Source organism: Falco biarmicus, chromosome 20 (genome assembly GCF_023638135.1).
Source record: "Falco biarmicus isolate bFalBia1 chromosome 20, bFalBia1.pri, whole genome shotgun sequence".
NCBI lineage: Eukaryota > Metazoa > Chordata > Aves > Falconiformes > Falconidae > Falco > Falco biarmicus.
The window spans coordinates 4169328-4195888 of NC_079307.1; the positions used below are offsets into that span (position 1 = coordinate 4169328).

At 58.2% G+C, this 26561-nt stretch overlaps 4 protein-coding genes and 1 long non-coding RNA gene across 9 annotated transcripts in view; 3 read left to right on the top strand and 2 right to left on the bottom strand.

Annotated features, from left to right (window-relative positions):
- The first annotated feature begins 666 nt into the window (after window positions 1-666).
- On the top strand, window positions 667-8724 carry NLRX1 (NLR family member X1). Of its 2 annotated transcripts, XM_056322918.1 has the most exons (10): window positions 667-711; window positions 899-988; window positions 3039-3166; window positions 3384-3444; window positions 3866-3963; window positions 4173-4789; window positions 5253-6667; window positions 7425-7511; window positions 7622-7873; window positions 8028-8724. In XM_056322918.1, exons 3-10 carry the CDS (start codon window positions 3046-3048, stop codon window positions 8344-8346), a joined length of 2970 nt encoding a protein of 989 aa, XP_056178893.1. In that variant the 5' UTR covers window positions 667-711; window positions 899-988; window positions 3039-3045; the 3' UTR covers window positions 8347-8724. The 2 variants fall into 2 exon arrangements, with proteins under 2 accessions (XP_056178893.1, XP_056178892.1); XM_056322917.1 differs by lacking the exons at window positions 667-711; window positions 899-988 and adding an exon at window positions 1151-1344.
- On the top strand, window positions 8359-13244 carry NHERF4 (NHERF family PDZ scaffold protein 4). Of its 4 annotated transcripts, XM_056322924.1 has the most exons (11): window positions 8370-8492; window positions 9157-9340; window positions 9853-9880; window positions 10232-10296; window positions 10501-10712; window positions 10862-11048; window positions 11135-11271; window positions 11347-11551; window positions 11733-11929; window positions 12111-12281; window positions 12534-13244. In XM_056322924.1, the coding sequence occupies exons 2-11, from the start codon at window positions 9223-9225 to the stop codon at window positions 12576-12578; spliced, it is 1365 nt and encodes a 454-aa protein (XP_056178899.1). In that variant the 5' UTR covers window positions 8370-8492; window positions 9157-9222; the 3' UTR covers window positions 12579-13244. The 4 variants fall into 4 exon arrangements, with proteins under 4 accessions (XP_056178900.1, XP_056178899.1, XP_056178897.1 ...); XM_056322925.1 differs by lacking the exon at window positions 9157-9340 and having other exon boundaries at window positions 8359-8492; XM_056322922.1 differs by lacking the exon at window positions 8370-8492 and having other exon boundaries at window positions 8871-10296.
- Window positions 13245-13259: 15 nt separating this feature from the next.
- Window positions 13260-15138, bottom strand: LOC130141760 (coiled-coil domain-containing protein 153-like). Its single transcript, XM_056322926.1, is given in 5 exon segments — window positions 13260-13558; window positions 13631-13687; window positions 13690-13725; window positions 13728-13760; window positions 14112-15138. Coding segments are annotated over 5 exon segments (651 nt in total). The 5' UTR covers window positions 14338-15138.
- A 2647-nt stretch (window positions 15139-17785) lies between these two features.
- On the bottom strand, window positions 17786-19240 carry LOC130141761 (uncharacterized). Its single transcript, XR_008819166.1, has 2 exons — window positions 19072-19240; window positions 17786-18566 (listed from the first exon to the last, which is right to left on the bottom strand). It is a non-coding gene; the product is annotated as an uncharacterized LOC130141761 (long non-coding RNA).
- Window positions 19241-19374: 134 nt separating this feature from the next.
- Window positions 19375-26561, top strand: part of CBL (Cbl proto-oncogene) — a 45331-nt gene continuing 38144 nt past the window's right edge. The window contains exon 1 of the mRNA XM_056322919.1: window positions 19375-19764. Coding sequence (XP_056178894.1) covers window positions 19618-19764 — 147 coding nt within the window. The 5' untranslated portion in view covers window positions 19375-19617. The remainder of the gene's footprint in view (window positions 19765-26561) is intronic.

The window sequence follows — 26561 nt, forward strand, 5'->3', positions numbered from 1 at the left end:
GGGAGGCTGCCAAGTGGGGCCAGGGCACCGCTGCCCACTGCTGCAGCCTGGCAGGACCCAGGCAGGGCAGGGGTGAGCCCCTGGGCTTGGGGGTGGGGGGCACGGGGCTGCTGGCAGGGCCCTGCTGGCTCTCTGGGCTGTGCCACACATGCAGGTAAGTGCCCCGTAGGGACAGGGTGCCCAGGTCCCAGCTTGCTGCTGGTGCTCACTAGTGTCTGGAGGGCCCCAGGAGCTGTTGAGCAGGCAGAGATGTTACGGCTTATTTCAGTCTTTCTGAGATTGTACTTGTTGGATTTCACACATCAATAAAACTTATATTTATAGTGTACTGCCTGGATGCCTCCCCTCCCTGAGCGGACAGAGGGCATGCACATGAGGGGAGATGCGCGTACCGGGGTACACCGACGGGCATCCCTGTGCTGGGGTGTGGAGCTGTGTGCTGGGGGGCAGCATGTGGACAGGGACAGTGTGCAAAGGTGCACAGGGGGACACGTGCAAGCCTTTGGGGTGCAAGGGGTGGCTTTTGGGGTTACCAGAGTGTGAAGCCTTGCCCTCAGTCCTGCCTGTGGCTGGCTGGGGTGGGCTGGCCCTTCCTGGGGCAGCACCCAGGGGCCGAGCGGGTTGCACGCAGCCCTGCAGACGCCGCTGGCTCTGGTCTCAGCACTACCTTACTGGGTTGCCAGAGCAGATCTGCAAGCAGCGAGAGCGTAGGTAGGTATGTCTGTGTGTGCATGTCCATGCACACGTTGCACAGCCAGGCAGAGCCGGGTGGTGCTGGGCTGCCCTGCCAGCACAGCTTCCTCCAGGCTCTTTTCCCTGTGGGGCTGCTGTTGTCCCGCTCCTTGCACTGTGCTCGGTGGCAGCAGCTGAGCACGGGGAGGGTTTCACTGTGGAGCAGGATTTATCCTTGCAGGCTCCTGTTGCGCAGCTGGGGATGCAGAGCCACTGATTGTGTCCAGAGGAACCCCCGCACCTTGCAGCACAGCTGGTATGCGGATATATGCAGGAAACCCCCCGCCCCGTCCCCATACTGTGCGTGTCCCTGTGTTTGGGGGTACAGGTCTTTGTCCTTGCTGTTGCACTTGCTGGTCCCTGTGCCGTGTCCCCGAAGCGGGGGCTCTCCACGCTCCACGCTGGCGCGGGGCAGGACGGGACAGGACGGCGTTGCAGGAAGTTACAGCTGCAAAACAGCCACCTCCGGAGAGGAGAGAGGAGCGTCTTCCTGGGGCGAGGATGGAAGGACAGGGCTAAGCACCAGCAGGCTCTCCTTGGTGGGCTCAGCGCCTGCAGCACGAGCACGGGGAGCCGTGGGCTCAGCCTCCCTGGCCAGGATCCCCGCTGGAGGTAAACGTGTCGCTTTCGACACGGCCATCGCTCTCGTCTTGCTCAGCGTCCGCCTCGCTTGCCGTGGGCTCCGTGGCCTCGATCCCTCCGGACACTGACGCAGGGAGGTGGGAGCCTGCGGTAACCAGAGAGCCAGGGCGTGCGGGCCAGGCGTGCACCAGGGGTCCCTGAAGGGGACGTGGCAAGCGCGCGGCACAGGGCCCTCTGCTCGGCATGCCCTGGGTGGCAGAGGGTGCCAGGAAAGGGCTGGGAGCTGGGCATAGGGCACATCAGGGTTTGCTTGCTGCAGAAGTCTCCAGGCCAGGACACCCAGGTTCAAGGTCAGCTCTGCCGTCTCCACCCCCGTGCCTCAGTTTCTCCATCTGGATAACATGAGGGACTGCAAAAAGCCTGGGCTGCGGGAAGGGAGAGCGAGCAGTCGCCCTGCTCGTCGTCTCCTGGAGGAAGCCAAACGCAGAGGTTGCATGCTGGGGTTTGCTTCCACCCTCCCCGCGCCATGCCTCAGTTTCTCAGGCTGTTGGGGCTGTGAGCATTCCCGAAGGATCGTCCTGCTGATCTGGGGCAGGAGCCTGAGTCAGGGCCGGCGCAGCCGGTTCTGCGGGGCTGTACGGGCAGGCAGGGCTGGGCAGAGCTCGGCTGTGCCGTGGCCCTGGGCAGCAGCGCTGCCACCCTGTCCTGCTCCCCTCGTCCATTCCGGAGATGGGCGCTTTGCCTGGCGAACCTCCCCCTGGGGCAGGCGGGACCTGGTGCAGCCCTGAGGAACCAGCAGAGCTCTGGCAGCCCCCTGCCAGCTTGTGCCCTGGCTACTGCTGGCCACAGCCTCACTGGCGGCTTTAGGCAAGGGGAGGCTGTGCTCAGCATCTCTGCGTGCCACAGCCACCTTGTCCGGGCAGACCTGGTGAGAGGGCTCAGCCAGTGCCACCGGGCAGTCCCGGCAGTGCCGGACTGGGAGAAGCCACCACTCACGTGGAGCTGGGATCATCTTTACCCAGTTCCTTTCCTAAGCCCCTTCCTGCCGTCTCCTCTCTCCCAGCCCCAGCTCCTAGTTTTACAGGATTTCATGGCACTTTGGGGAGGGCAGTTGGTTTGTTCTAATATAAAGCCCTAAAATATCAAGCCCTCAAGCCTGGGAGAAAGCACCTGCTCTGTCCCCGGTACTTTTGTTCTCTTGGCTGTGATAGTTGTTACAGCTGAGTCTAGGCTAGTGACTTCTGGCTGCTGACAGGGAGGAGAGCGTCCCCTGCCCCTTGTGCCCCCAGTGAAAGAGGTGGCTGGTCCCAGCTGAGGCCCTGGGGGGTGGAGGTGGGTCTTGGGGGGGGGGGGGGGCAGGGGGCAGGCAGGCTTGGCTGGGAGGGCAAGTACCTCCTCAGGACCCTGCATTGCTGCCCTCCTGGCTGCAAGCCAGCCAAGGTGATGCCCAGGTAGGTCTGTGAAGCGTGCTGGATGGGGAGTCTGGGGTGGGGAAAATGCTTCTGCCAGCTCAGCTCTGCTCCAGCCACCCTGCTGGCCAGCCCCCCACTCCTGCCCACGGCCAGTGGGTTTGTGGGATCAGATGTGGGAGTGGGTCCTTCCTGATGCAGGCATCCCTGGGCTGGGGGGGTAGGTACGGCCTTAGGCTGCAAAGCTGGGCTGGGGCAGGACACCGGCAGGTCCAGGCACCCAGCCTGCCTCACGGGCTGCCTCCTCTCTTTCAGGCAGAGGATGCTCCGTGCCACGCAATGCCAGAGCTGCCTGCCCTGGGGCAGCTGGGCACAGCTGCGTCGATCCCTGCCGGGGAGCAGGGGAACCCGGGGTGTGTATCTGTGTGCTGCTTCGGTGCCAGGTGAGCTGGGCTCTGTGCCTGTGGGACTGTGACCCTGCATCTGCCCTGCCCGCAGGGAAACCCTGTCCCTGGCGGACATCCCTCCCTAGCTGCACAGTGGAGCCTGTGCACTCTGTGGGTCACCCCAGCAAGATGCGAAGCTGTTGAGCTGGGTGCTGTGAGCTCTGCTGGGCTGGAAGGGGCCATCCCTGACTGTCTGTGTTCTTCTCCACCCCAGATGTTGCAGGCAGCTACTTCCTCAGGAAGATCCTTTGCGCAAGCAGCATCTCCCATCCCAGGTACAGTGCCATGCAGCTGGGGCCTGGCCCATTCCACCCTGTGGCCGTTTGCCATGGGACCTGGGCGGCTGAGCTGGCTGCCGTGGGACCACTGGGGCTCTGCAGGCAGACGCTGCTTTGCCTCCACCTAGAAAACAACCCAGACCCGACTCCCTGCCTGCTCTGAATTCAGCCCAGCTTCTCCGCCTCGCCATGGGGCTGCTGGGGATGCACAGCACGTGGCTTGCTGACCTGCCTTCAGCTCCCAGCTGTGCCCTTGCCCCAGCCCTGTGCTCTGCCTTGGGGTGGGGGAAGGCCGGGGTGAGCTGACTCTGCTCAGCACTTCCCATGGCACGCACTGGAGACCTGCCTACCCTGCCCCAGGCAGGGCTTGGAGCTGCCAGCCCCTGCCTTCCTTGTGAAACTCTTCCTCCTCTTGCAGGGGCTGCGCTCGCTTCCAGGGAGGGTCCCAGGAGCATTCTGTCCAGCCCAGCTCCCCTTGCCGTGGCCTGAACCAGCTGAAGAACGTGGCCTCTTCTGGTGAGCTTGCAGCCCTGCACTGAAGGGGATGGAGGGTCCTACAGAGCGGGCTGGGGGCAGCTGCTGTCCCGGGTGGTGTGGGGTTAGCAAGAACTGGGTTCTGTCCTCTTCTCAGCAGCTGCCTCACCGCAGTGGCTTGGGGCCGGCAACTTCCCCAGTCCCCTGCCAGTGAGATAGCCTTGCTTCATCAAGCAACTTCCTCTTCCCAGATGCCATCAAGAAACACCAGAAGAGCCTGTCTGCATGGTTCAGCCACCAGCCCAATGAAGAGAGGCAGTTTGGCCCTTCCTTCTCGATGGACGCAGTCCATGTGGACCCAGTGATCCGGGAGAGCTCCCTGGAGGAGATCCTGAAGCCCTCACCTGACTTAACCATCCAGAACCAGCTCCAGCAGCCCTGCAGCCAGGTTATCAGCCTCCAGAACCTTTTCGATGTGGATGCCTGCGGGCGACAGGTGAAGAATGTGGTGCTGTATGGTACCGTGGGCACGGGGAAGAGCACCCTCATCAAGAAGATGGTGGTGGACTGGTGCCATGGTCGCCTGCCTCGCTTTGAGCTGGTCATCCCGTTCTCCTGCGAGGACTTGTCCCAGAGTCATGCCCCCATCTCCCTGCGGCGCCTCATAACCAAGAAGTACCAGCACCTCCGGGACGTGGTGCCGATGCTGGGCGCTTCCAACCTCAAGGTGCTTTTCATCCTCAATGGCCTGGAGCGCCTCAACTTGGACTTCCGACTGGCTGGCACGGAGCTGTGCTGTGACCCCAATGAGCCTGTGCCTCCCTCCGCCATCGTGGTCAATCTGCTGCGAAAATACCTCCTGCCAGAGGTCAGTGTCTCCCTCCAGCTCCTTCATGCTGGAGGAAGGCTGGGGTGAGCCCTAGGGCATGGCAGGCATGGCCGTTGTGCTGATTGCTCGTAGTCCAGCCTGGCTGTGAGCGAGCAGGCAGCCTCCGTTCCTGGAGGGACTCGCCAAGGTGGCCTTGTGTTGCTGTTGCTGGTTTTTCTCTGTGGGATCTTGAGGGAGGCCTGGGAAGGCAAAGGCGGCGGTCTGCTGGGCTGTGGCCTTCCAGACTCGGTACTTGTCTAGCAGGGGATGGGGAAAGTCCTGTCCCCTCTGCCTGGGCCAGATTTGAACCAGCACCCTTTAGGCAGCAGCTTCTCGCACCCCAGCCCCCGGGTGGTGTGACCCTTGCGCACCTGTACGTGGGTTATGCACTTGGGACCCTGCTGAGCTTAGATCAAAGCTGCGGACAGAGCATCTCCAAACTCACCTAGCCCTCTGCTTCCAGGCCAGCATCATCGTCACCACGCGCCCATCAGCTGTGCGCCGGATTCCTGGCAAGTATGTGGGCCGCTACGCTGAGATCTGTGGCTTCTCTGACACCAACCTGCAGAAGCTGTACTTCCAGATGCGTCTCAGCCAGCCTGGCTGTAGTGGAGGGGACAGTGTGGTTAGCGGCTCAGGCGAGCAGGAAAACTTGGTGGAGATGTTGTCGAGGAACTTGGAGCGCCACAACCAAATAGCTGCTGCCTGCTTCTTGCCCTCTTACTGCTGGCTGGTGTGCACCACGCTGCACTTTCTCTACTTCACCAGGACGGTACCTCCCAGCCAGACCCTGACGGGCATCTACACCAGCTTCCTGAGGCTCAACTTCAGTGGGGAGGTGCTGGACAGCACTGACCCCACCAACATCTCCATGATGAAGTATGTGGCCAAGATGATGGGCAAGCTGGCCTACAAAGGGGTGATGTCCCGCAAGACCTGCTTCTCAGAGGACGACCTGCAGCAGTGCTTTGAAGTGGAGATGAAGACTGAAAGTGAACTCAACCTCCTGGAGGTTTTCCGCAGCGATGTCTTCCGCTTCTTCCTCACTCCGTGTGTGCAGCCGGGCAAAGAGCACACCTTTGTCTTCACCATCCCTGCCATGCAGGAGTACCTGGCAGCCCTGTATGTGGTGCTGGGTGAGAAGAAGACCCTGGCGCAGAGAGTGGGGAAGGAGCTGTCAGACATCATTGGGAAGGTGAGCGAAGATGTCGCTGTCGTTCTGAGTATCATCTCCAAGGTGCTGCCCTTGCGCTTCCTACCAGTGCTCTTCAACCTGCTCAAAATTTTCCCTCGCTACTTCTCCCGGCTGAGCGGTAAGGATCGGGATGCTATTGCCCACACCATGGCAGAGGAGCTGTTCAAAGAGGAGGACTACTACAATGACGATGTTTTGGACCAGATCAATTCCAGCATCCTGGGCGTGGAGGGCCCCATGCGCCACCCTGATGAAGCCCCTGATGATGAGGTCTTTGAGCTTTTCCCCATTTTCATGGGTGGAATACTGTCCCGCCGTAACCGCGCCATCCTTGAGCAGCTGGGCTGCTCCATCAAGAACCTGGCAGCCTTTGAGATCGCCAAGGCCATGAAGAAGACAGTCATCAGGAACAGCCGCAAGGGCCTGCCCCCCTCCGAGCTGATGGACTACCTCTTCTTCCTGCACGAGTTTCAGAACGAGCGCTTCACAGCTGAGGCCGTCCGCTCCCTCCGGACTGTCAACCTCTCATCCGTCAAGATGACCCCTCTCAAGTGCTCTATCCTGGCATCTGTCATGGGCACCACGTGCCATGAGGTGGAGGAGCTGAACCTGACCTCCTGCAACCTTGACACGAGCAGCCTGAGGACCCTGTTCCCAGTCCTGCTGCGATGCAAAGCTCTCCAGTGAGTACCACCTTCTTCTGCCCTCGAGCAGTGCTCGAAAAAAGGGCTCTCCCTCACCTCTGCCCATCGCGGGGCTACACTGGGAGCCCCAGCACGGCTAAGGTAGGGGAGGAGACGCAGCCCTTGTTCATCCTCAGTGCAGACCTAGGGGACTACAGCTTCCAACGTGCAACGCTCCCTGAGCAGCCTCCTCGGGCATCGCGCTGCGGTTTGCGGTCCCCCCGCCCCTGCCCGCAGGACTCCGGGCGGCTCTCAGCACCGGGCTCTGCATCACCCGCTGCTCCGAGCTGGGGGATACGCAGCCCAAGGGTGGGAGCGGGGGCTGCGCGGGGGGGTGGGCTCGGTTCCAGGCCGGCGGTGGCTGCAGCCTCCCGGCCGCCCAGCGGGTGGCGAGCCGTGCTCGGCAGAGATGGACTCGGCTGTGCAGCGGGGCTGTGCGGCACTTCCTTCCTCCAGATGCTCAGGAGGTCCTGGTGGGGTCCTCATCCCTCCTCAGACCTTCACTCAGCCCCCTGTGGACCCTGCACGCCTTCCCCTCCCTTGCTGCTGCTGGCGCTGGCTCTGCTGGCGGATGCTACCCAAGCTCCGGGGCGGTTTCGGTGTGCTCCCTTTTGGGGACGGAGCCTTGTGTGGCCTTCTCTGGGGAGCCGGGGGGGGGGGGGTGGTGGTGATGGGGAGGGCCAAGAGAACAAGGTTGCCAGCCCTACGGGTAACAGCCGTTTCGGTCCTGCCACCCCACTGTCTTGCTCTGCCTCAGCCTGCAGCTCAACAGCCTGGGCTCTGATGCCTGCAAGGAGATCCGTGACCTGCTCCTGCATGACAAGTGTGTGGTGAGCAACCTGCGGTGAGTACTGCCTCTGTCCTTGCATGAAACCGTCTCTGCTGCCCACCACATGCCCTGGCCCTGGGCCCCCTGCCCAGCCTTGGCATTGCCTTGAGCTCCTCTGTCCGCAGGCTGGCAAATAACCCCTTGGGGGAGCAGGGGGCACAATACCTGGCTGAGGCGCTGGCAGGCAACCGCTCGCTGACCCATTTGTCCCTGCTGCACACTGCCCTGGGGGACCAGGGTGCCGAGGTCATTGCTCAGCACCTGGCTGAGAACCAGCATCTCCAGGAGCTCAACCTGGGCTACAACTCCCTGACAGACACATCTGCCCTGCACGTGGTAGAGGTGGCCAAAAAGCACGCAACGCTGGACAAAGTGCAGTGAGTTCACTCTGTCCCAGCTTTTCCCTCTTGCAGGCGATGCCTCCAGCCCAGCGTCCCTCCCTGTGGCAGGGAGCAGGGAGCTCCTCTCTGCCTCGCCGTCCTGCCCCCTGGCCCTCACGGTGTCTCCCGTTCCTTTTCTCCCAACCCACAGTCTGTACTTCAACGACATCAGTGAGGATGGCAAGCGGGCGCTTCACAGCCTGCGCATGGACCGGGATGGCGTCAGGGCACTGGTCTTCCTTACAGCAGGCACCGACGTCTCTGACTACTGGCCCAATATCCTGAACGTGGTGCAGAGGAACCTGCCGTTCTGGGACCGTGAGCGGGTTCGGCAGCACCTTGCCCTCATCCTGCAGGACCTGGAGAGCAGTCGGAGACAGACTGCCAACCCCTGGAGGAAAGCCAAGTTCCTGCGGGTCGAGAGCGAGGTCAAGAAGATGCTGGGGCAACTGCAGCACGGGACCCTCTAGCCTGCTGCCCATCCGCCCAGCCAGGGAGGGAGCAGTGCTGCTGGCGGGGAAGCACCGGAGCGTGCCCCAGCAGCGCATCTCCTGCGTCCTTATCCACGTGGAGATGCCTAGTGGTCGGGTGCTACCAAGGCTGCCAAAGGTGCTGGGTATGTGGGGCTCAGCCATCGTCTGCGGGCAAGGCTGAAGTGTGGGAGAACTGTACGGAGACCAGGCCAGGAGCAAATGGGACTTGTTCTTCTGGGCTTGTAGAGACCCAGATCCTGCACCCTGGCCACAGCTGGCCCAGCCACGAGCCCCAGCAGTGGCAGAGGGGCAGGACTCAGGGTTGTTTGTGAAACCTTTGGTAGCATTAAAGTGCACCGCTTTGTTTCCACTGAAGCACACTAGTGCTGTGACTCAGTCTCCTCTCCGGGCCCTTCCTGGGGGAGGAATGTGGAGCTGCTGGTGCAGCCATCCCTCCAGCAGCTGGAGTGGGGGGCCCTGGCCCTTCCCCATCTCATGGGACTAGGATGGGGCAGCCCACTTCTGCTCCAGCCCATGCCAAAACAGCTGGTCTTCCCTACTGTGGGCTGCCCTTGGGAGCAGCTGGAAGCTGGGCCACCAGGATCTCTTCCCAAGCTGGGTGTCCCAGGCTGCTGGTCCCTGCTCCCAGCTCTGCTGGGTGAGGGCTGGCAGTGCCCTGGGGTTGGGAGAGCAGGGGAGACGTCGGGGCTGTTTAACCATTAAACCTGGGGCGTCTTGGAAGAGGCGGGGACACTGGCTTCCCTGCCACTTCACCCTGTACCTTGCTCCCTCTTGCATTCCCTGCAGCCATGAAGCAAACAAAAGGTATGTGCCAGGGCAGCGGGGCTTCGTCCTGCGGAGACCCTTCCCCAAATGCACGTCTCCGGGCCCTGCTTCTGCGTGGAGCAAGGCAACGTCAGAGCCCAGGCAGGCCACAGAAAGGAGCTGGAGGCGTCCAGGAAAATGCAGATGGAAATTGTGGGGGCACTTGGTGGGAATCTCCTCTCCTTGGGTTTGGGCGTCCTTGTGCTGGAAGAGGTGGGGAGGGGTTTTATGGGAAGGTGCACAGGGGAAGGTCTCTGGCTCCATCTCCTGGCTCCAGCCAGCTCTCTGGGGCCCTGGTGACCCTTCCCATCCCTCACTCAAAAGCCCTGTAAACCCCCAGGACTACCCACCATCTGCATAATGCTGCCTGGCCCTGCTTTGCCCCTGGTGTTGCAGGACCCTGCTGGGCTGGGCAGCAGGTGCCCATTGGACCCAAGCAGATGTCCTGCTGCTTTGAAACCCAAGAGGACACTGGTGATGGGGTCAAGAGCCAAGCTGTGCCTGGACGCAGGCTGTAGCTGGGGGACAGAGGGGCTGGGGGGGCTGCGCGGACTCGGCAAGCATCTCCGCTGGCATGGCATGCTCAGCCTGCAAATGGACAAGCCCCTAGTGCATGAGCGCAGGGTGTCTGCTCCTGGCCCGCCACCTCCTGCACTGACCTCTCCTCTCCCTCTGCAGGGCTCGAGGGTGACAAGAAGTCTATCATGTAAGTGCTGAGCCCCCCTTCCCTGGCTGGGGGCTTCCCGGGGCTCATGGCCCCACAGCTGGGATGTACTGGGGCACATCCTCAGCTGAGGTGGTGTGGGTCACAGCTGCCAGTCCCTGCTGCCTGCCCCAGGAAGGTCTTTCCTGAGCTGTTGGCTCGGGTGGGATGTGGGGCACAGTCCGAGAGGGAAATCTCCTCCTGGCTTTCCCCAGGGAAGAGGAGGCACAGGAGCTGTGGTCCCCGCTGGCCCTTTCTGGGGGGAACGGGGCTCCCCATGGCGAGGCTGGGGAGGGTGGTGGGAAGGCCATGGTGCTGTGCTGACATCGCCTCTTCTGCCCTTTATCGTTTCAGAAAATTTGAATTTAATCCCAAAGACGGGATCGACAACCCTGCCCTGACGCTGACCGAGGACACGGGTAAATACCCTTATCTCCCCAGGGTGTCCCTGTGTCTGCATGACGTTCTGGCAGCTGGGCATTGCTGGGGTCCTGAGCCCTCGCACACTGGGGAGCTGGACACATAAGGCAGCAGGGATGGAGAGACCCCAGCCCAGGATGGAGTTAAAGAACTCGTGCTAGGGTCCCTGCAGGGCCCTGCTCACAGGCTGTGCCCCCACGCAGATGGTGAGGGCAAGGGGGAGCCCCGCTTCTACCTCCTGAGCAAGGGCAGCACGGAGACCTTCGGCTTCTGCCTCAACGAGGAGCTGGGCTGCCGGGGCCATGTCATCCGACAGGTCGAGGTCGGGGGTCTGGCCCAGCGCAGGGGGCTGCAGGATGGGGACCGGCTCCTCCAGGTCAACGGCCACTTCGTGGATCACATGGAACACCACAGGGTAAGCTGGGAGTATCCCAGGGATGCCCGGGTCCTCCCTGGCCAAGGGCACAGAGGGTCCAGGACCTCGCTGCTCCCTGGGGCCCTGATCCCACACGCTGTGGTTGGAGGGGGTGCCCTGCCCAGGGTTCACAGCCTGGGTCTCTCCAGGTGGTGCAGAAGATCAAATCCAGCGGGAATCAAGTCCTACTAGCTGTGCTGGATGGAGACTCCTATGAAGCAGCCAAAGCCCTGGGCAGGGACCTGTCCCAGATGCTGCCAGCTGACATCCGCCCGCGCCTCTGCCACATCACACGGGACAAAAGCGGTTTTGGCTTCAGTGTGTCGGGTCCAGAAGGTAAAGTGGGCAGGGGGATGCCAGCACCATGAGCCTCCCCAGCGCAGCATCCCGCTCGCCCGGACTGCCTCCTCTCCTCCCTGCAGGCACGAAGGGCACCTTCCAGCTGGCAGTGCAGCAGGATGGGCCAGCAGAGAGGGCAGGGGTGCCACCAGGCTCCTGGCTCCTGGAGCTGAACGGGGCCAGTGTGAGGAGCTACTCGCATGCACAGCTCACCAGAAAGGTGCGTGCTGCAAGTGCGGGTGGGTGGGGGACTGGGGCCAGCAACGTGGCCGAGCACCCCGTGTCTCCCATCCAGCTGAAGCAGAGCGGCACCAAGGTGACGCTGCTGGTGGCATCCAGTGCTGTGGAGGAGTTTTACCGCCTGCGGGGCTTGCGGGTCACAGCTGCTTTGGCAGACACCTCCTGGCTCCCCTTCAAGGTCCGAGAGCTGCACATGGTGAAGGGTCCGGCGGGCTACGGGTTCCTGCTCAAGGAGGATGACTGCAGCTCAGGGGCCACAGGTGAGGGGGGCTGCGGGGAGCGGTCCGTACCTGAGCAAGGCATGGCTGAGGGTTGGGAATAGCTGCACACCCTGTGCCCGCAGCAGGACCCTGTCCCCACACGCACACGGGGGTCGGCAGTGCCTCTGGCTGGATGCCTCTGTGAGCATCTGCCTGCCCTCTCTTTGCCCCGCTATGGCAGGCCAGTTCCTGTGGGATGTGGATGCAGGGCTGCCGGCTGAGCAGGCAGGGATGAAGGAAGGGGACCGACTCCTGGCTGTGAATGGTGAGAGCATCGAGGGGCTGGACCACCAGCAGACAGTGCTCAGGATCCGTGCCCATGACGACCAGGTGACACTGCTGGTCATCGACCCTGCTGGTGATGAGTTCTACCACGCGGTAGGTTTGGGGGACCCAGCGTGGTCCTGCCCTGGTTGGGGAGCCCTGGAGTGCTGTGAGGATGATGGATGATGGAATGGGTGTCTTGCTCCCAAGCCTGCACAGTGAGGTCCTCCCCAGGGGACCTGGCTTGCTGTGGAGCACCAGGAGCAGTGCAGCCATCCCTTTTCTGCTCTTCCAGATTGGACTGTCCCCTCTGCTGTCCTTTGAGGACACTGACCCTGCCTCAGGCTCCCGCACGCCCTCCCTGCCCTCTCCCCGTGGCTCTCCTGGACTCTGTCACATTGAGGTGGGACCAAAGGGACCTGGCTCCTGGCTGGTGGCTGCTGCCAACAGTATAGGGATCACACAGGTAACCCCTCCTGCCAGGCCCCATGGCAATGCTGCTCACCACCCAGCGCTGCTCTGAGCCCTAGCACCCTCCTGCCCTGCCTGTCCTCATATTTCCCTGGCACCTGTGACACTGGCAGGAGGGGTCAGTGTGGTCCCCTGGCCACAGGGGTCGGTCAGAAAGACCCCTCCAACCTGCCCGTGGGGCAAGGGTGGAGCGTGGTGGGGTGGGTAGATGCGTGCTGCCCACAACGCCCCTGCTGTGTCCCCACAGAGTCCGCGCCGGGAGGAGCAGAGGAGGCTGCACCAGGCGTTCTAGCAGCCCAGGACCACCTGCCTCCGGGCAGGCTTGCCCCCCAGCGCCTCAATCCAGGCCACATCCAGCCCGTTGGTGTCCCCTGCCCAGCTCCCCGGCCAGCACAGGGCTGCTCAGCACCGCCGTGGCACGCACAGCTGCTGCGCCTCCATGCCCGCGATGGGGTTTGCAGCATCACACCTCCCAGACTCATCTCCACCGGCCAAGGCTGGCTCCAAGCTTTTATTAACTGTGGTGGCGGCTTCTTGCAACCTGAAGAGAGACCTGTGTCTTTGCCTGCCCAGCTGCCCCCAGGGGTATCTGTCTGGGGACATGGTACCGAAGCTCTTGCCCAGCTCCAGACTCTGGGAGCTCCCAGGAGAGCCAAGGCACTGCCCTCCACACCATGACCCAGCGGACTGGGAACCCTGAGGCCTGGCTCAGCCCAGGGCTGGCCTTTGGGCCACTGTGTGAAGGGGACAGGGAGCAGTGGTGGCTGATGGGGCAGTGGAGGAACTTCCCACCTCTCAGCCTGTTGGCACACGTCTCCCCCCGCATGGACATCTTTCTCGTGCTCCTCCTCTCATCCTCCCTGTGGAACCTGGGGACGATGAATGTCTGCCACCCATCACAGTACTGTTCCTGCGGCACCCACTTGGGGTGTAATTAAAGGACAAATCCACACCGCTATTCCCGTGGGTAACATTATGGAGAGGACTGTGACACAGCAGGGCATCCCAGGGGCAGACAGGACCCGCCTTCTCTTACCCAGCGCGGGTAGCTGGGGCGCTGGGAAGTGGATGTGGGAAGCTCTCCAGGTGTGCTGACAGGGAGGTAGGGGCTGAGAGCCTGGCCTGTCCTGGGAGCCCCAGGGCACTGTATCTCCAGGGGGCTGAGACCGAACTCCTTCAGGAGCTCCTTGTACTCTATGGCAACGGCTGTTCCTACTTCTTCCCAGTGCTGGCTGGCCTCTGCCATCTTGGCCAGCACAAGGTCCAGGCTACCTTGGTGGGAAAGAGGATAGTGAGGAGGGGGGACCTTGCTGCTGGGGGAGCCAGCCACAGCCACATCGCCACTCATGTGGAGGATCTCATACTCCATGTCCACGGCATCCAGCCTGCCCTGCAGCTGGCAATGGTCCTGTCCCTCTGCGCTAATGCCTAGGTGGCATCTCCTGGGTCTGCTGGCTCTCCCGGAGCCTGGCGGCTGTCAGGACAGAGGTAGGGGACACCAAGCACATGGGCACAGGAGCCTGACGCTGCATGACCAATGCATGGGGGGCTGCAGGCAGTGGCTGGCACAGGCCCTGCCTAGTCACCCTCATCCCCAGGGTGGCAGAGGACTTGGGGACGAGTGGGATCACCGCATCCCCTCTGCAGGCAGCACCTCCCAAGACTGGGGGTGCACTGCGAACAGGGTCAGACTTTGCCTTCAGCTGCTGCCGTACTGACAGCACAGAGTGAATGGCTCCTACCTCCCCTCGCTCCCCCAAGTACACTTTGCTGTCTTGGGGAGAACCCTGTGCCCACCCGCTGGCAAGGGGCAGACGTGCCACACCAAGCTGCTCCTGCAGGCTCTTCACCTTCGCCTCCAAGCGCTGGCTGTGGGCTGCTACCTGCTTCTGCAGCTCCTGGTACTGCCAAGTCATTTCTGGGAGCCAGGGAAGGGGGAAGGGGACAAACGTCATGACTACAGGAGGGACAAGCAGGCGGTCCCTGTGCTCCGATCCCAGCACCTGTGACCAGGAGCCTGATCTGAGGGCTCTCCTCACGGGGTGAAGCATCAGAAGCAGCCATGCGCGTACCTGCCTGGCAGGGCTGTGACAATGCCGGTGGTGGGGGCAGAAGGGAGCCCTGGAGGGAAAGTTTTACCTCTCTGTTGAGTGTGGGAGAGTGAAAATGAGCGCGGAGTTTTGCATGTGGCAAAGACCACAAACCTCTGCTAAAATCAGCCCCTTCTTGAGCACTAACAGAAATGGCGAGGCAACGACTTCTGCAGGCGGGGAAGTCTCTGCCTCTGTGATCTCCTCTGCCTGTGCCAAGTACAGGCACCTGGGGTGCAAGGAGCCCGTGCCCAGAGCCTTCGCACGCTGGCAGCACGGGAGGAGGCAGGACTGGCCTGGGGGGGTGCTGGGGCTGACAGGTGGGGTAAGTGCGCTGGCTTCCCCCAGCAGCACCAAGACGTGGGGTCCCTGCATCTGTCCCACCGCCCCTTCCCACCTCTGCCCTCACCTTCATGAACGTCTCGCTTGTCTTCCCATGCCTGCTCCAGGTCCACATCGTTCTCAGCCTGCCAGGTCATGGTCCCCCAGGGAGCTGTGAGCCAGAGGTGCCCAGGACTGCTGCGGGGACAGCGTGCTTCCAGACAGGTGACCCACACCATGACCCTGGCCTGAGCACAGGCAGACAAAGGGCACCATCCAAACCGTTCTGGGTGCCTACTCCCTGCCCAGTACCTCCTCGGTACCTTTGCCCCGCAGTGTTTCTCTGCTCCCAAAGCCAGGGCGATGTGGCCATCTCCTCAGCCCACGCCTGGCCCCAAGTCCTGCTTGAACCAGGGTGAATCGCAGAGCACGAAACCTCCCCTTCGCTTCAGCCCAGCACGGTGCTGGGGAAGCATTTCCCGGGGGGGGGGGGCACCACAGCATCCCTGTTCCCTCCCACCTTTCATCATTGCTCCTCTCTTTCTCTGCTCTCCCTGCAGCAGCTGCTGCCCCACACACCAGGGACCTTTAGGACAGCACAGGCAGCCCCTGTGGCCGGAGCCCATGTGCAAGGGAGGCCGTGTGTCATCTTCTGGTGTGACTTGCCACGGGGAAGGGCTGGGCCCTAGGAAGTACAAGCAGGGCAGCAGGCATCCCTTACCCCAGCCCCTGGCTCCTCCTGACCTTATCCAGGTGCTCTTCTGGCCTGTCAACCTCCAGTGCTGCTTTCCTGTACCAGCTTGGCTTTCTGCAGCCAGAGGGAAGAAGGAAGGGGCAGAGTCAGGAGCAGCTCTGTAAAGGGGCTTGGCCCAGGGACACCCAGGGCTGTCAAATGGCCCAGGGGAAGCTTGCCTTGGCATGTTTGCCCCAGGAAAACTTGGCTGGGACACACCTCCAGCTCCAACGCCAGCACCAGGGCAGTATTTGTGCAGACATCTGTCAGACAGAGAGTCGAGGTGCAGCCGGTTTTACTTGAAGCGGCTGCCCTGGAGAGATGCATGCTCATTTGGGACTGAGGGCTGGGATTTTGCAGTGAAGGTGGGGCAGTAGTCATGGTGCATAGAGGCTTGGCGACCTCATCCAAAACCCCACTCCAAATACTTTTCCAGTCTGGCACATGCTTGCACTTCCAGAGGCATGTACGAATGGCTGGGGCCTGGCAGAGAAGCATTCTTTGGCCTCCCCCAGGATCCTGCCAGGCTGGAGGGTGCAGTGGGGTGCAGGGTCCTTGGGGCAGGGCCCTGGACCCCCCCTACCTCCTGTATCTCATCAGGCACAACTGTGCTGCTGCCCTGGCACAGGGCGAGCAGGGCTGGGGGAGATGCAAGAGCCACAGCCAGGCTGTGCCATGTGGCCCCAGCACAATCCTTCGCCCCAGTGCTCCCAGCTCCCACTTCTGGCAGCCCCAACAATGCCTGCCCTTGCTGGGGCCGGGAAGCTGCCGCTGCTTCACTCCTTTTCTCTGTTTCCCTTTGCTTTTCAGAGGTATCCTCCTGCAAAGTGATACCAGTGCTCCTTCTCAGCAAGCGGTGATCACACACGGCTTTGTGGGGAGAAAAAAGGGGAGGCAGGGGGCTCTTCCCGGCACGTGGAGGAATAAGGTCTCTCCTTCCCCGGGAAGCGAGACCCAGACACATGGAGCTGCCGTGCCTCCACCAGGGTAGCTGTCCTGCCAGCACCTGTCCTGGCTGCTAGCACGGACCTCAGTCCCTCAGGATGCAGCAGCTGCCTTCGAGCTAACCCCTGCTGTTGCAGCAACTCTGCAACGAAGGCAGGTTGTTATCTGGCCCAAAACCCGCCTCCGCCTTGCAGCGGCTGAGCACCTCTGGGGACTGTAGCTGGATTTGGATCGTCTTTATAAAATGAGAGAAGGAAGGGAGAGGATGTCCAACTGCTGCTTCTGCTCAGGACGCAATTAACCCCAAACACCTGGGAATGAGCAGGAGATTCCCGAGTGCACTGCAGTTCTGCAGCAGGACCTTGTGCAGCAGGGGCAGCAGGAGCAGGGAGCTGGTGCGTGGGGAGGCTGCAGGGCTAGCCGCTGCCAGGGCAACCCAGGGACGCCCAGCACACACGGTCCTGCCGGAGGAGCTGGCAGGGTGGCAGGCTGCGAGGGGAGAGCCAGGGGAACCAGACCTGGGCCACGGGTGACAGTGGGGGCTGTTGCCCTGTGTAGGTGTGCAGGCACAGCAGCTGGCGTGCACCTCATGCATACATACGCGTGTGCATCTGAAACCACTGCCTAGCCACCCAGAGCTGAGCAATCAGAGGGGCACCAGTGTGTGTGTGTGGGCTGACAGGCAGCGTGGGGCACACAGAAGGGAAGGGGATCACCCACTTATGCCCAGCCTTGGGTGGCATGACCAGGAGGGGATGTAGACACTGCTCTCACTCCCAGCCACGAGACACACACACGGGTGGCCAGAGGCACCCAGGCACCCAGACGCACTCTCAGCTGCCAGACGCCAGGCTGGAGGGAAGCGATTTCAAAACAATCAGCATGACTTGGCTTTCTGGCACAGTGGTGTGAGCAACCGTAGTGCTGAGCATGGCCCCGGCAGGGGCCCAAGGGACAGAAGCAAACGGGAACCCTGCAGAGGGATGCTGAACTCCTCTTTCCCGTGGGGAGGGAACAGTCCCAAGCGAAAGCAACCTTTGCTTGAAGTCTCACACGTAAATACAGCTGTAACTTGGAGTGAATCATGCCCAGAGAAGCAGATAGTTAGGAATGCAATTGCTCAAGCATGTTCCCTGATCTCTTTGGATTGGGGCCATGGTGATTTTTATATTTGGCTCCACAAAGCTGGTGTAACCCTCCCCAGCCCTCTCCCCAGGTATTTGTGGTATCCCGGAGCTGGCCAGGGCACCCTCCGGTGGTCAATCCGGCTTGACTATTAGCCAGAATCCATTAGCATCTAATGGGAAAAGCCTCAGGAACACGGCCTCAATAAATGTTGACATATTTGAGGTCAATATAATCCTTAGGAAAATTTGCCCAGGTAATTAAAGCCAGACAAGGAGTTGCCTGTCCCAGAAATATTTACCAAGCTTTACCAAAGGCAGTAAAATCAAGACAGAGAGTTTTATAACCAATCTATGCAGGGCTCCCTTGCTGTATCCAGTGCTGCATGCTGCTTCCCGCTGTCCTGCTCATCTGACACCTCAGCAAGCCATGTGCTATGCAGGAACTCATCTCAAACCACCAACCGACAGACAGCCCTGGTCCTGGGCAGAGACTCGTGGAAGAAAGCGGCACTGGAGCCAGGGTGGTGAGGGCTGCAGCGCTTTGCTGTGATACAAGCAGGCTGATGTACGACATGTGCGTGCTGCCAGGGCAGGGATGGGAGGAGAGGAATGGCATGTACAGCCTCCATGTAGGCAGCACCACAGCCTGAGCACAGAGCCCTCCGGCCATGCCCTGGCTAACAGGGGCTGAGAAGAAGCAGCAACAGCATGGCACGTCCCTCCTGTGGCAGGTAGTGTACCAGAGCAGCGGTGTTGCACAGCTGGCACCCCTGGGGTCCCAGCTCCAGTGCGAGAGTGGGTGCATGAGTGCCGCAGGGAAGCAAAAGGGTGAGCTCTGTCGTGGGGTTCACCTCCAGTCTGGACCCCAGCTCCCCAGAGGCTGGGGCTGTGCTGTCCAACCTCCAGGCCTGAGCCTAGAGTCAGGCTGGCCAAGCTGCTGTATTTTCTGGGGGTTTTTTTTGTCTTCTTTCCTCCTTGAAGCCTGTGTTGTGAGACTGACGCTGTGCTGTACCAGCCACGGCTGTTTGCTCACAAGGGAAGTGCTCTTCTGCCTGGGAAAGGAGCTGAAAAGAGGATCTGTAAGAAACAGGACTGAACTTACTTTCCAGCCCATGGGAATTTTGAAAGTTTGGTGTTGTGAACTCTGCTGACGCACTCCCTCATCTCCTTTTCTCTCCCTGTTGTTCTGTCCACCCTCCACTGGCCTAGTCCACGTGTGCTTCCACCCAGGGGAGCTGCTGGGGCTGGGCTGCCGGTAACGGGCAGCGGCCTTCACCCGGGGAGGCCGCCCCAAAGCCATGGAGGAGGCCACCCCAAAGCCAAGGGCTGGTGCCTTCCAACCGCTCCCAGCTCTGCCCCTGGCCGGTTCCGCGCCCCGCGGCCGGCCGTGCCCCCCAGCAGGCCGGGGCTGGCTCCCGCCCTCCCGCCACCGGGCCGAGCGAAGCCGCCTCAGGACGTTTTGCCCGCCCGGCGCCCGGGGCCGCGCCCCCGTGTTGGGGCTGGACGCGGGGCCGTTGGCGGAAAAGGGAAGCCGGCTGCTGGAAAGGGGAAGCGACGCTGTTTTGCAACCTCCGAAACGGGCGAGGCGGCCCCCGGGAAGGCAGCCGCGGGCTCGGCTCTGTCCCGCCGGCGGTGTGGCCCTCGCCCGTTCCCATGGCGACCGCGCCCCGCCCGCCCGCACCAAACATGGCCGCCGCGCCGCCCTCGCCGCGCAACGCGCATGCCTCACAGCAGCGGGGCGGGGCCTGGCGGGCGGGCCCGTCGCTCGGCCCTCTCCCCCCGCGGGGCGCTGGCGCCCGCCAATCGGCGCCGGCTCCTCCCCGGCGGAGGGGGAAGTCCCTGGCGCGCGGGGGGGGGGCTGCCCACCAATCGGCGAGCGGCGTGGCCGGGGCGGAGGGTGGAGCCGCGCTGGAGCCGGGCGCCCCCGCCGCTGCCGCCGCCACCGCCCGCGGCTCCCGCTGTCGCCGCCTGCCCGGCCCGGCCCGGCTCGGCCCGCGGGAGCGCCCCCACGCCCGGTTGCCCTGCAGGGCCGCGGCCCGGTGCCGGACGGGGGCGACGGGCCGGGCGCGGGTGTGGGTGCGCTGACGGCCGCCCCCCCGCCCCCGCGCCGCCCTCATGTCGGCGCCGCTGAAGAAGGGCCCCGGCGGGCTGATCGGGCTCATGAAGGACGCCTTCCAGCCGCACCACCACCACCTCGGCCCGCACCAGCCCGGCGCCGTGGACAAGAAGATGGTGGAGAAGTGCTGGAAGCTCATGGACAAGGTGGGCCCGGCGGGGGCGTCGGGCCGCCCCGGGCGGCAGGGAGGGCTGTGGGGCGGGGGCGGGCCCCGTGGGGTGAGGTGGGGCCGGGGGTCCCGGGCTGAAGCGCTTCGGGGGGGGTTAGGGCAGTGAGGGATCGGGCTGTGCGGGGCTGAGGTAGGGCTGGACCCAACGGTGTGGGGCGGTGGGGGAGCTCTGGGCGCAGAGGGAGCCCGGGGGGGGCGGGGGCAGAGCCTGGGTTTTGGGGGGCTGGCCGCGGGAGGGAGCGGTATGGCTCGGGGTGTGGCTGGGGGGAAACGTTTTTTTGGGGGGTGAGAGCTGTGTGGGTGCAGGATGGCGTGTGAGGCTCTGGGGGGGCTAGTGAAGAGGTGGGGTGGGCTGCAAAGGTGGGGAGAAGGGCAGCTCTGCAGGGGATGAGCTGTGTGTAGGGCTGGGGGGGAGCCGGCTGGAGAAGGATGGGGAAAATTTGGGACGGAGGATGCAGACCTGCTGAAGAGGCGCTGGGATTTGTACCGTCGTATCCTTGCAGACTCTGGGGTGGATACTGGTGGTGCTGGGTGGGGGGAGAGGCTGGGTACGGGTGGGGCCTGGTGGGGGGCTGCAGGTGCATCTTGGTGGTGTCGGCACTAGGTCTGACCTGCGAGTAACTGCGTGAGGGAGCAACCTAGGATTTGCTCCACTGAGGGTGAGCCTCGGCCTGCGATAGAGCCTGGCATGCGGGTGCTGGGTGGTGAGGCTGAGCATCTGCTTTGTGGCAGTTCACATTATTCTTTTGTGAATGAACAGGGACACGCTACCAAGCACAGCACAAAGCTTCTCCCTTAAAACTGGGAGCCTGGTAAAAAACATGGAAGTCTGGATAAAACCCTCTGCAGTAAATGCACCTGGTTACGTGAAGACAGGGAGTATGAAATGTGATGTTAAACAACAGAAGCCTGTGGTGCGGGAACGGGAAAGGCATCTCCCAGTCCCAGCGTAAGGGCATTGCACTCGGGGGTCATTAAGACTCTTCCCTCCTCCACCTTGTAAAATGCCAGGAAATGGCTATTGCTGGGGGCAGGACACCAGACCTTTTGGCCTGATGGTGTGATGCCGTATGGCAATTCATTTACTAGCCTGGCTAGGTGTGTTGGTAAATCCATTGTTTTCCGAAAACTTGGTGAGTTGTTGGCGAATGCTAGTGTTATTTATAGAATGACCCAGTAAGTGAGCATAGGTATCCAGAAGTGGGCATAAAATAAAAATGTTCTAACATTTTTCCTGGGATTTTGATTGATTCTCTGATGTTATTACTGTTCATCCCTGAGAACTGAGGCTAGGCTTGACATGTTGGAGTCAAAAATGTGCATCGTATTTTATAATGTTGGTTCAGGGTCCTAAAAGTAGTGCAGAGTAAGAGCATCACCGAAGTTGCCTGCAGTCCTTGGGGAGTGTCACCTTGCCACCTTTTTTCCCCCTCTGGGAGCAGAGCAAACAGGGCCGATGGGCATACCTCATCCAATTGCCCTGCAGGCTTATGCATTTCAACTTTCCTTTCTCTTTTCGCTGCATTGTTTATCCATGCAGTGCCTGAATCTCCTGCAGTAAATGCTAAAGCAGGCAGAGTAGATGACTTTTTTTAAAGACATATTAAATTATGTTCATGCCAAGAAATCACTTTGTGTTGGCTGGCTCAACAAAAGACATGGTTTATAGTTGCGCCTTGCTGTGCTTGTGATGAGCTTTGATCACCTTCTACAGAGAGAGACTGGGATAAAGAAAAAAGTCTTTTGAGAAGTGCCAGTGGCTTTCTTGCAAACATTGAGGGCAAGCGTGAGTGCTAATGTGGGAAAGGTAGCTGGAGCATGGAAACGTGATCCTCCTGGAAATAAGTTTCTTGCAGATACAACTTGTAAGAATGCACATCTTGGTTCTTGTGCATGTGATACAGGTGTGAATGTCAACCTGTGTTTGGCCTCATAACCTGGTCTCTTCAGAGGAGAAGGCTGGCCTGAAAAAAAGCTTTGATTACCTTGGCATTTTGAATTGCAGTGAGATTGTTTTGGTGGGGCAATACTTCCACAGCTTGGCTAGGTACCCTCTCCACCATATCATCACTGACGGAAAAGCCAGGGCTACTGTGGTATTTGTCACAGGTTAAAGTAACTTGTCTTAGATGTAGACTGACTTCATGGTTTTGCTTGTAGGCAGGGGCATGCGAAAGCTCTTAGGTGTCGGCTTAATTTTTAAAGTCTTAAAGAGTTAGTTGTTCAGTCTGATTTGTACAGGAGGAAGGATTTGGCTGTGAAAAGCCTTTCCAATTTCGGTTAGGCTTCAGTTGTACTTAATGCACACTTAGGAGAACATATCTGAATTAAAAATCTTTTTAGCAGTGGTAGCAAATTGCCGGGCAAACACAGTGCTGGTGAAACTAGTGTAGAGAAGGGCTAAATGAGTGGAAGGTGTTGAAAATGTTATCAGTTTGCTGGTCCAAGTAAATGAAATTACAGGTGCAAATAAAAATACTTGTGTGCATGTTTAATAGATTATCTGATTCAGAAATGTGTGCTGTATCTGTGTGCGTACAGTGCCTTCACAACCTGATTTATTAGTCTGTGTAATTAGTTGGTGTTGTCAAAGCATTCGTGCATCTCTGTTTTCGGATGTGACTGATGAATTTTGAATGCAAGTTGATTCTTGTGCAGATATTTCCCCAATAATGTTCTCCACAAGCTGCCTGACGTATTCCTGTCTTTCACCTTGTTTCACTTGAAGTTCTAATTTTTGTCAGTACTAACTGTTCCTCCCACAGTTGCATGTGGTCACATGTAGCATGGACATAGAACAGCCTTTTTCATCACTGTGCAGCAGGATATTCACCTTCAGCTGAATTAGATTATGTTTACGCGTTTATCTATGGAATAGAGGTTAAATATGTCTTTGGAAGCCAAACATGTTACCGGATGTCTTGTGAGCCTGCAAGCCTGCAGTGATGAATAGCACAGAAAGCAAAACAGCAATTTCCTTGCAGTGGCTTGAACCTAGTGAAGTGCATGGATTGGTTCAAGTGGAGGAACTGCTGTTAATTTATCATGCTTGCTTATCTTATCGCTGTCTTTAGCAAATGAAGCAGCGCTTGGTGTAAGAAAACATACAATGTGTTGGCTGTTGAAAACAACTTGTATTTTTTACAGAAAAGGATGAGATTATGAATTGGTTCTTGCAGATGTGGTCTGGGCAGTAGATAATGCAGACCACTTGAGTTCATTGCTGTGGATGGTATTTGAAGAATAGGTGGTGCAGTGGTGGGCTGCTTGGGATGAGATATAAGGGATGTAGCAGAAGAATGTTACGGTACATGTAGTAAGATAGGGAGGAGGAAGACAAGCTTTGAGATAAAGCTTCTCTGAACAGTGTGCTGATGCCATTCAGTTCCTAAAACTGATACAGAGAAATGCCATTGTAGGTCACCTTCATTGTTGGTAGAAGAGAGGCTAAATACAAATTGAGCAGGAGATAAGAGAAGTTTGAGTAGGTTTTCTTTTGCTGTTAGCTTAAAATGAAAGGAGATGTGATTTCACTAAATAAGTTAGCTGTTTAGCTCTTAAAGGAAGAAAAGAACTATGGCTCTTCAAACTGTACTGAAGGGGTCTGAGCTGGAAGGGGAAATCTGTTACCTGGCACAGTAGCACCTGGGGGCTTGTCAGGCCTGGAACTGTGTGGCACTGTCCCCTGTCTGAGGCAAGTAGGTAGGTAGTGTCTGTGCTGGGGACTTTCTTCCAGAATAAGAAATGGGGTGCCGTATCAATGGCTGCAGCAAACAGGCTGGCACGAGCTTTTCCGTGGGTAGAGCTGGAGATGAGCAAAACAGGGAAAGTAATGAGCCGAGAGGGTGGGATGGGTGGAAGGGAAGCTGAGGGGGGGGGGGGGTTTGGGGTGTGTTGGAGGACACAGTAGCTGCTGAGTCTGCCTTGAGGGGCCACAGTTTTCATAGAATCGTAGAATGGTTTGGGTTGGAAGGGACCTTTAATGATCATCCAGTCCCAATGCACCTGCCATGGGCAGGGACACCTTCCAGTAGACCAGGTTGCTCCATGACCGGTCCAGCCTGGCCTTGAACACTTTCAGGGATTGGGTACCCACAGCAGCGCTGGGCAGCATGTTCCAGTGCCTCACGGTAAAGAATTTCTTCCTAATATCAAATCAAAATCTACCCTCTTTCGCTTGAAAGCCATTCCCCCTTGTCCTATCGCTAGATGCCCCTGTAAGAAGCCCCTCTCCAGCTTTCCTGGGGTCCCCTTTGGGTACTGGAAGGTGCTATAAGGTCTCCTCAGAACCTTCTCTTCTCCAGGCTGAACAATCCCCACTCTTTCAGCCTCTGACCGTCTTCGTGGCCCTCCTCTGGACTCATTCCAACAGATTTTATAGGTTTGTGTCCTCTATTCAGAAGCACCCTCTGCCCTTCCTAAGAAATACTGTGTATTGTTAAATGAGTGCATTTGCTAAGGTATCTTGTTTTTACTGAATTATTCTTCCTTAATTCTACTAATCCAACCAAGTTCCCTGACTGCAGTATTAAAAAAAGCTCACGGTTCTTGCTGTGTTTCTCAGGTTATCTAAACGCTGTGCCTGTGACTGTACTCCGTGTGTAGTTTCACTGCCTTTCTACGCTAGTTACCCAGTTCCTTTATTTGTGCCAGGCTAGTGAAGCGGTGCTGAAGAGAAATACTTTTAAATCCAGAGATCAGTTAAGCAAGCTGCGGCATCTTGAGGTAAAAGACAGTTCCAGACCTAGAAAATCTGTATGAGATTTTTTTTTCTCGAATTAGTAGATAACAGATTCTTTCTTCAAAACTGTGGGGGGGAGCAATGATAGGGGGGGGACACAACTTTTTGATGATTTTTTCCTCTTGAGTTTGGGAAATGAAAATCAGTGAAGTCAGTTTTAGAGTTCTTCACAGGCCAGTCTCTTAGAATCTTCAGGCTAAGCTTGAAATGCTTTATTGGTGTTTCTAAAAACCCAAAAATGTCTCCGTAAAAGGCTTGCTTCTGTGAGAACAAAGCATAAGCCAGGCAGCTTGGGTGAGTTTGGATGGTAGTTTAAAAACCTGGGTTGCTTGTGTTTGTTGCTATCCACCTAATCAGAAATATTTGCTGCTTTTTGCTCAATTTCGTTCCACATTGCTTGTCCCTGTGGAAGGCAGCGTAGCTCGCTGAGGGGCGGCTGTTCCCAGGGCTGGGAACATTCCTTTTGACGTTGTCACAACGCTGCAAGTGCACACGTAGAGAAGCAAAACGCAACTGGTTTTGTTGCTGCTGTGTTATAAAACAGCCAAGTTTGCTCCAGAGGCAGCAGTTCCTAGTTGTGTAGCTTTGTTTAAATGCTTATCTTCGCTCATTTTGGTCTGCTTGGTAAACAAGTTCATTTGATAATAAAATCACAGCAGTTTTGGTCTTTCTGTTAACGGTTTGAGGTATCTTTTCAAGTCACTTACTGGGATACATTTTATAGAGACGGTGGGAATGAGTGTTTTGCAGTACTTGCTTCTGCTGTGGGGAAATTTTCCTAATAATGAAGTTTAAGTACTGTAACACAGTGGGTTTGCTTCTTCTAGAGCTGGATGTTTTCAAGGGGTAACAGCCAAACTCTTTTCTGTTACTGATGACTAAAAGAAATGTATACTCTGACTTCTGTGCTTCCTTAACGTGGCTTCCTCATAAGAGCTGACCGTGTTTTTATTAAGGCTTTAAACCTGCTGTGTAAGAAACAATTTGTTGAAGGAAAGATTTTGCTATCCATAGCACAGCTCAGCTGTGTCTGAAGAGCATATTTAGAACCTATTCATGCTGCATAGTGAAACTAGTTTTATTCAGGGGATGAATGTGTTGACTCTATTTGTTGATATGGTTCATTGTACAATGTTCACAGGCTCCAAGGAAGCAGCAGTTGAGGCATCAGAATCAATTGGATAAGTCCATTGCCTGACCATCCATCCTTAGCTAGACCTTCTAATCCTTGGCAGCCTCTTCAAAACGGAGGGAAATTTTTGGTAGTGTTTTTCCCACATATTCTTGCAGAGGCTTTTTTAGGCATGTAATTCTTTTAATGGCAGTCAGATTTTTCTGTTTGAGTTTTGATACACTGGGTGGCTTTCCCTTCACTGAAATTGAGCCTTAGTCAGCTCTTGTTAGAGGCAGTACTGTAAGTCACATATAATTGAAGGTGTCACTTAACTCCACAAGGTTGCTTTTTGCTTATACCCTGCATGCAAAAATTAGATGCTAAAACACTGTTTCCGAACAAATTACTTTGTTTATCATCAGCATTTCAGTGTTTAAGGGAAGTAGGTATTTAAGTATGCATCGTAGGGAACTAGTCAATTCCTCTTGAAGGTTTCACAAGATTTTGTGGCAGTGATGTACTGCAAAAGGATGTTAGATTGGTCTTTTACCTTTTCCTGTTCACTTCCAGTAAGTTTTGCGTTCTGCAGCGCTACACTGCTTGACACCTATAATAATACCCTTATACCTGGCAGTGTCATTAGTTTAGATGTCATTTATGTACTTGATATTAAACAGTCGGATAACATTCATTGTAGTGGAGAACTTCAGGAAACACTGTATCTGCTTTTTGTACCAGCCTTCCTCTCAAGTTTGATGGTAATCGCTGAAGATAGAAGCCCTTAGCCAGCAAGACAGCAGTAAGACTATACCAGCTGCTGGGTCTTAGGTTGTAAACTTCATCTGAAACTGGCTTCACAACTCTACAGAGTTTCAGTCCTTTTTATAAGTGAAAGTGCACCACATTTTTTTCACATTGC

Excerpts from the sequence above, each read along its gene's own strand:
- NLRX1 (XM_056322918.1), top strand. The coding sequence starts at position 3,046 with ATGCTCCGTGCCACGCAATGCCAGAGCTGCCTGCCCTGGGGCAGCTGG. Across the intron at positions 7,512-7,621 it reads TGTGTGGTGAGCAACCTGCG|GCTGGCAAATAACCCCTTGG; the intron begins GTGAGTACTGCC and ends CTCTGTCCGCAG. Across the intron at positions 7,874-8,027 it reads GCAACGCTGGACAAAGTGCA|TCTGTACTTCAACGACATCA; the intron begins GTGAGTTCACTC and ends CCCAACCCACAG.
- NHERF4 (XM_056322922.1), top strand. The coding sequence starts at position 9,927 with ATGGCCCCACAGCTGGGATGTACTGGGGCACATCCTCAGCTGAGGTGG. Across the intron at positions 10,713-10,861 it reads ATCACATGGAACACCACAGG|GTGGTGCAGAAGATCAAATC; the intron begins GTAAGCTGGGAG and ends GGGTCTCTCCAG. Across the intron at positions 11,272-11,346 it reads ATGCACAGCTCACCAGAAAG|CTGAAGCAGAGCGGCACCAA; the intron begins GTGCGTGCTGCA and ends TCTCCCATCCAG.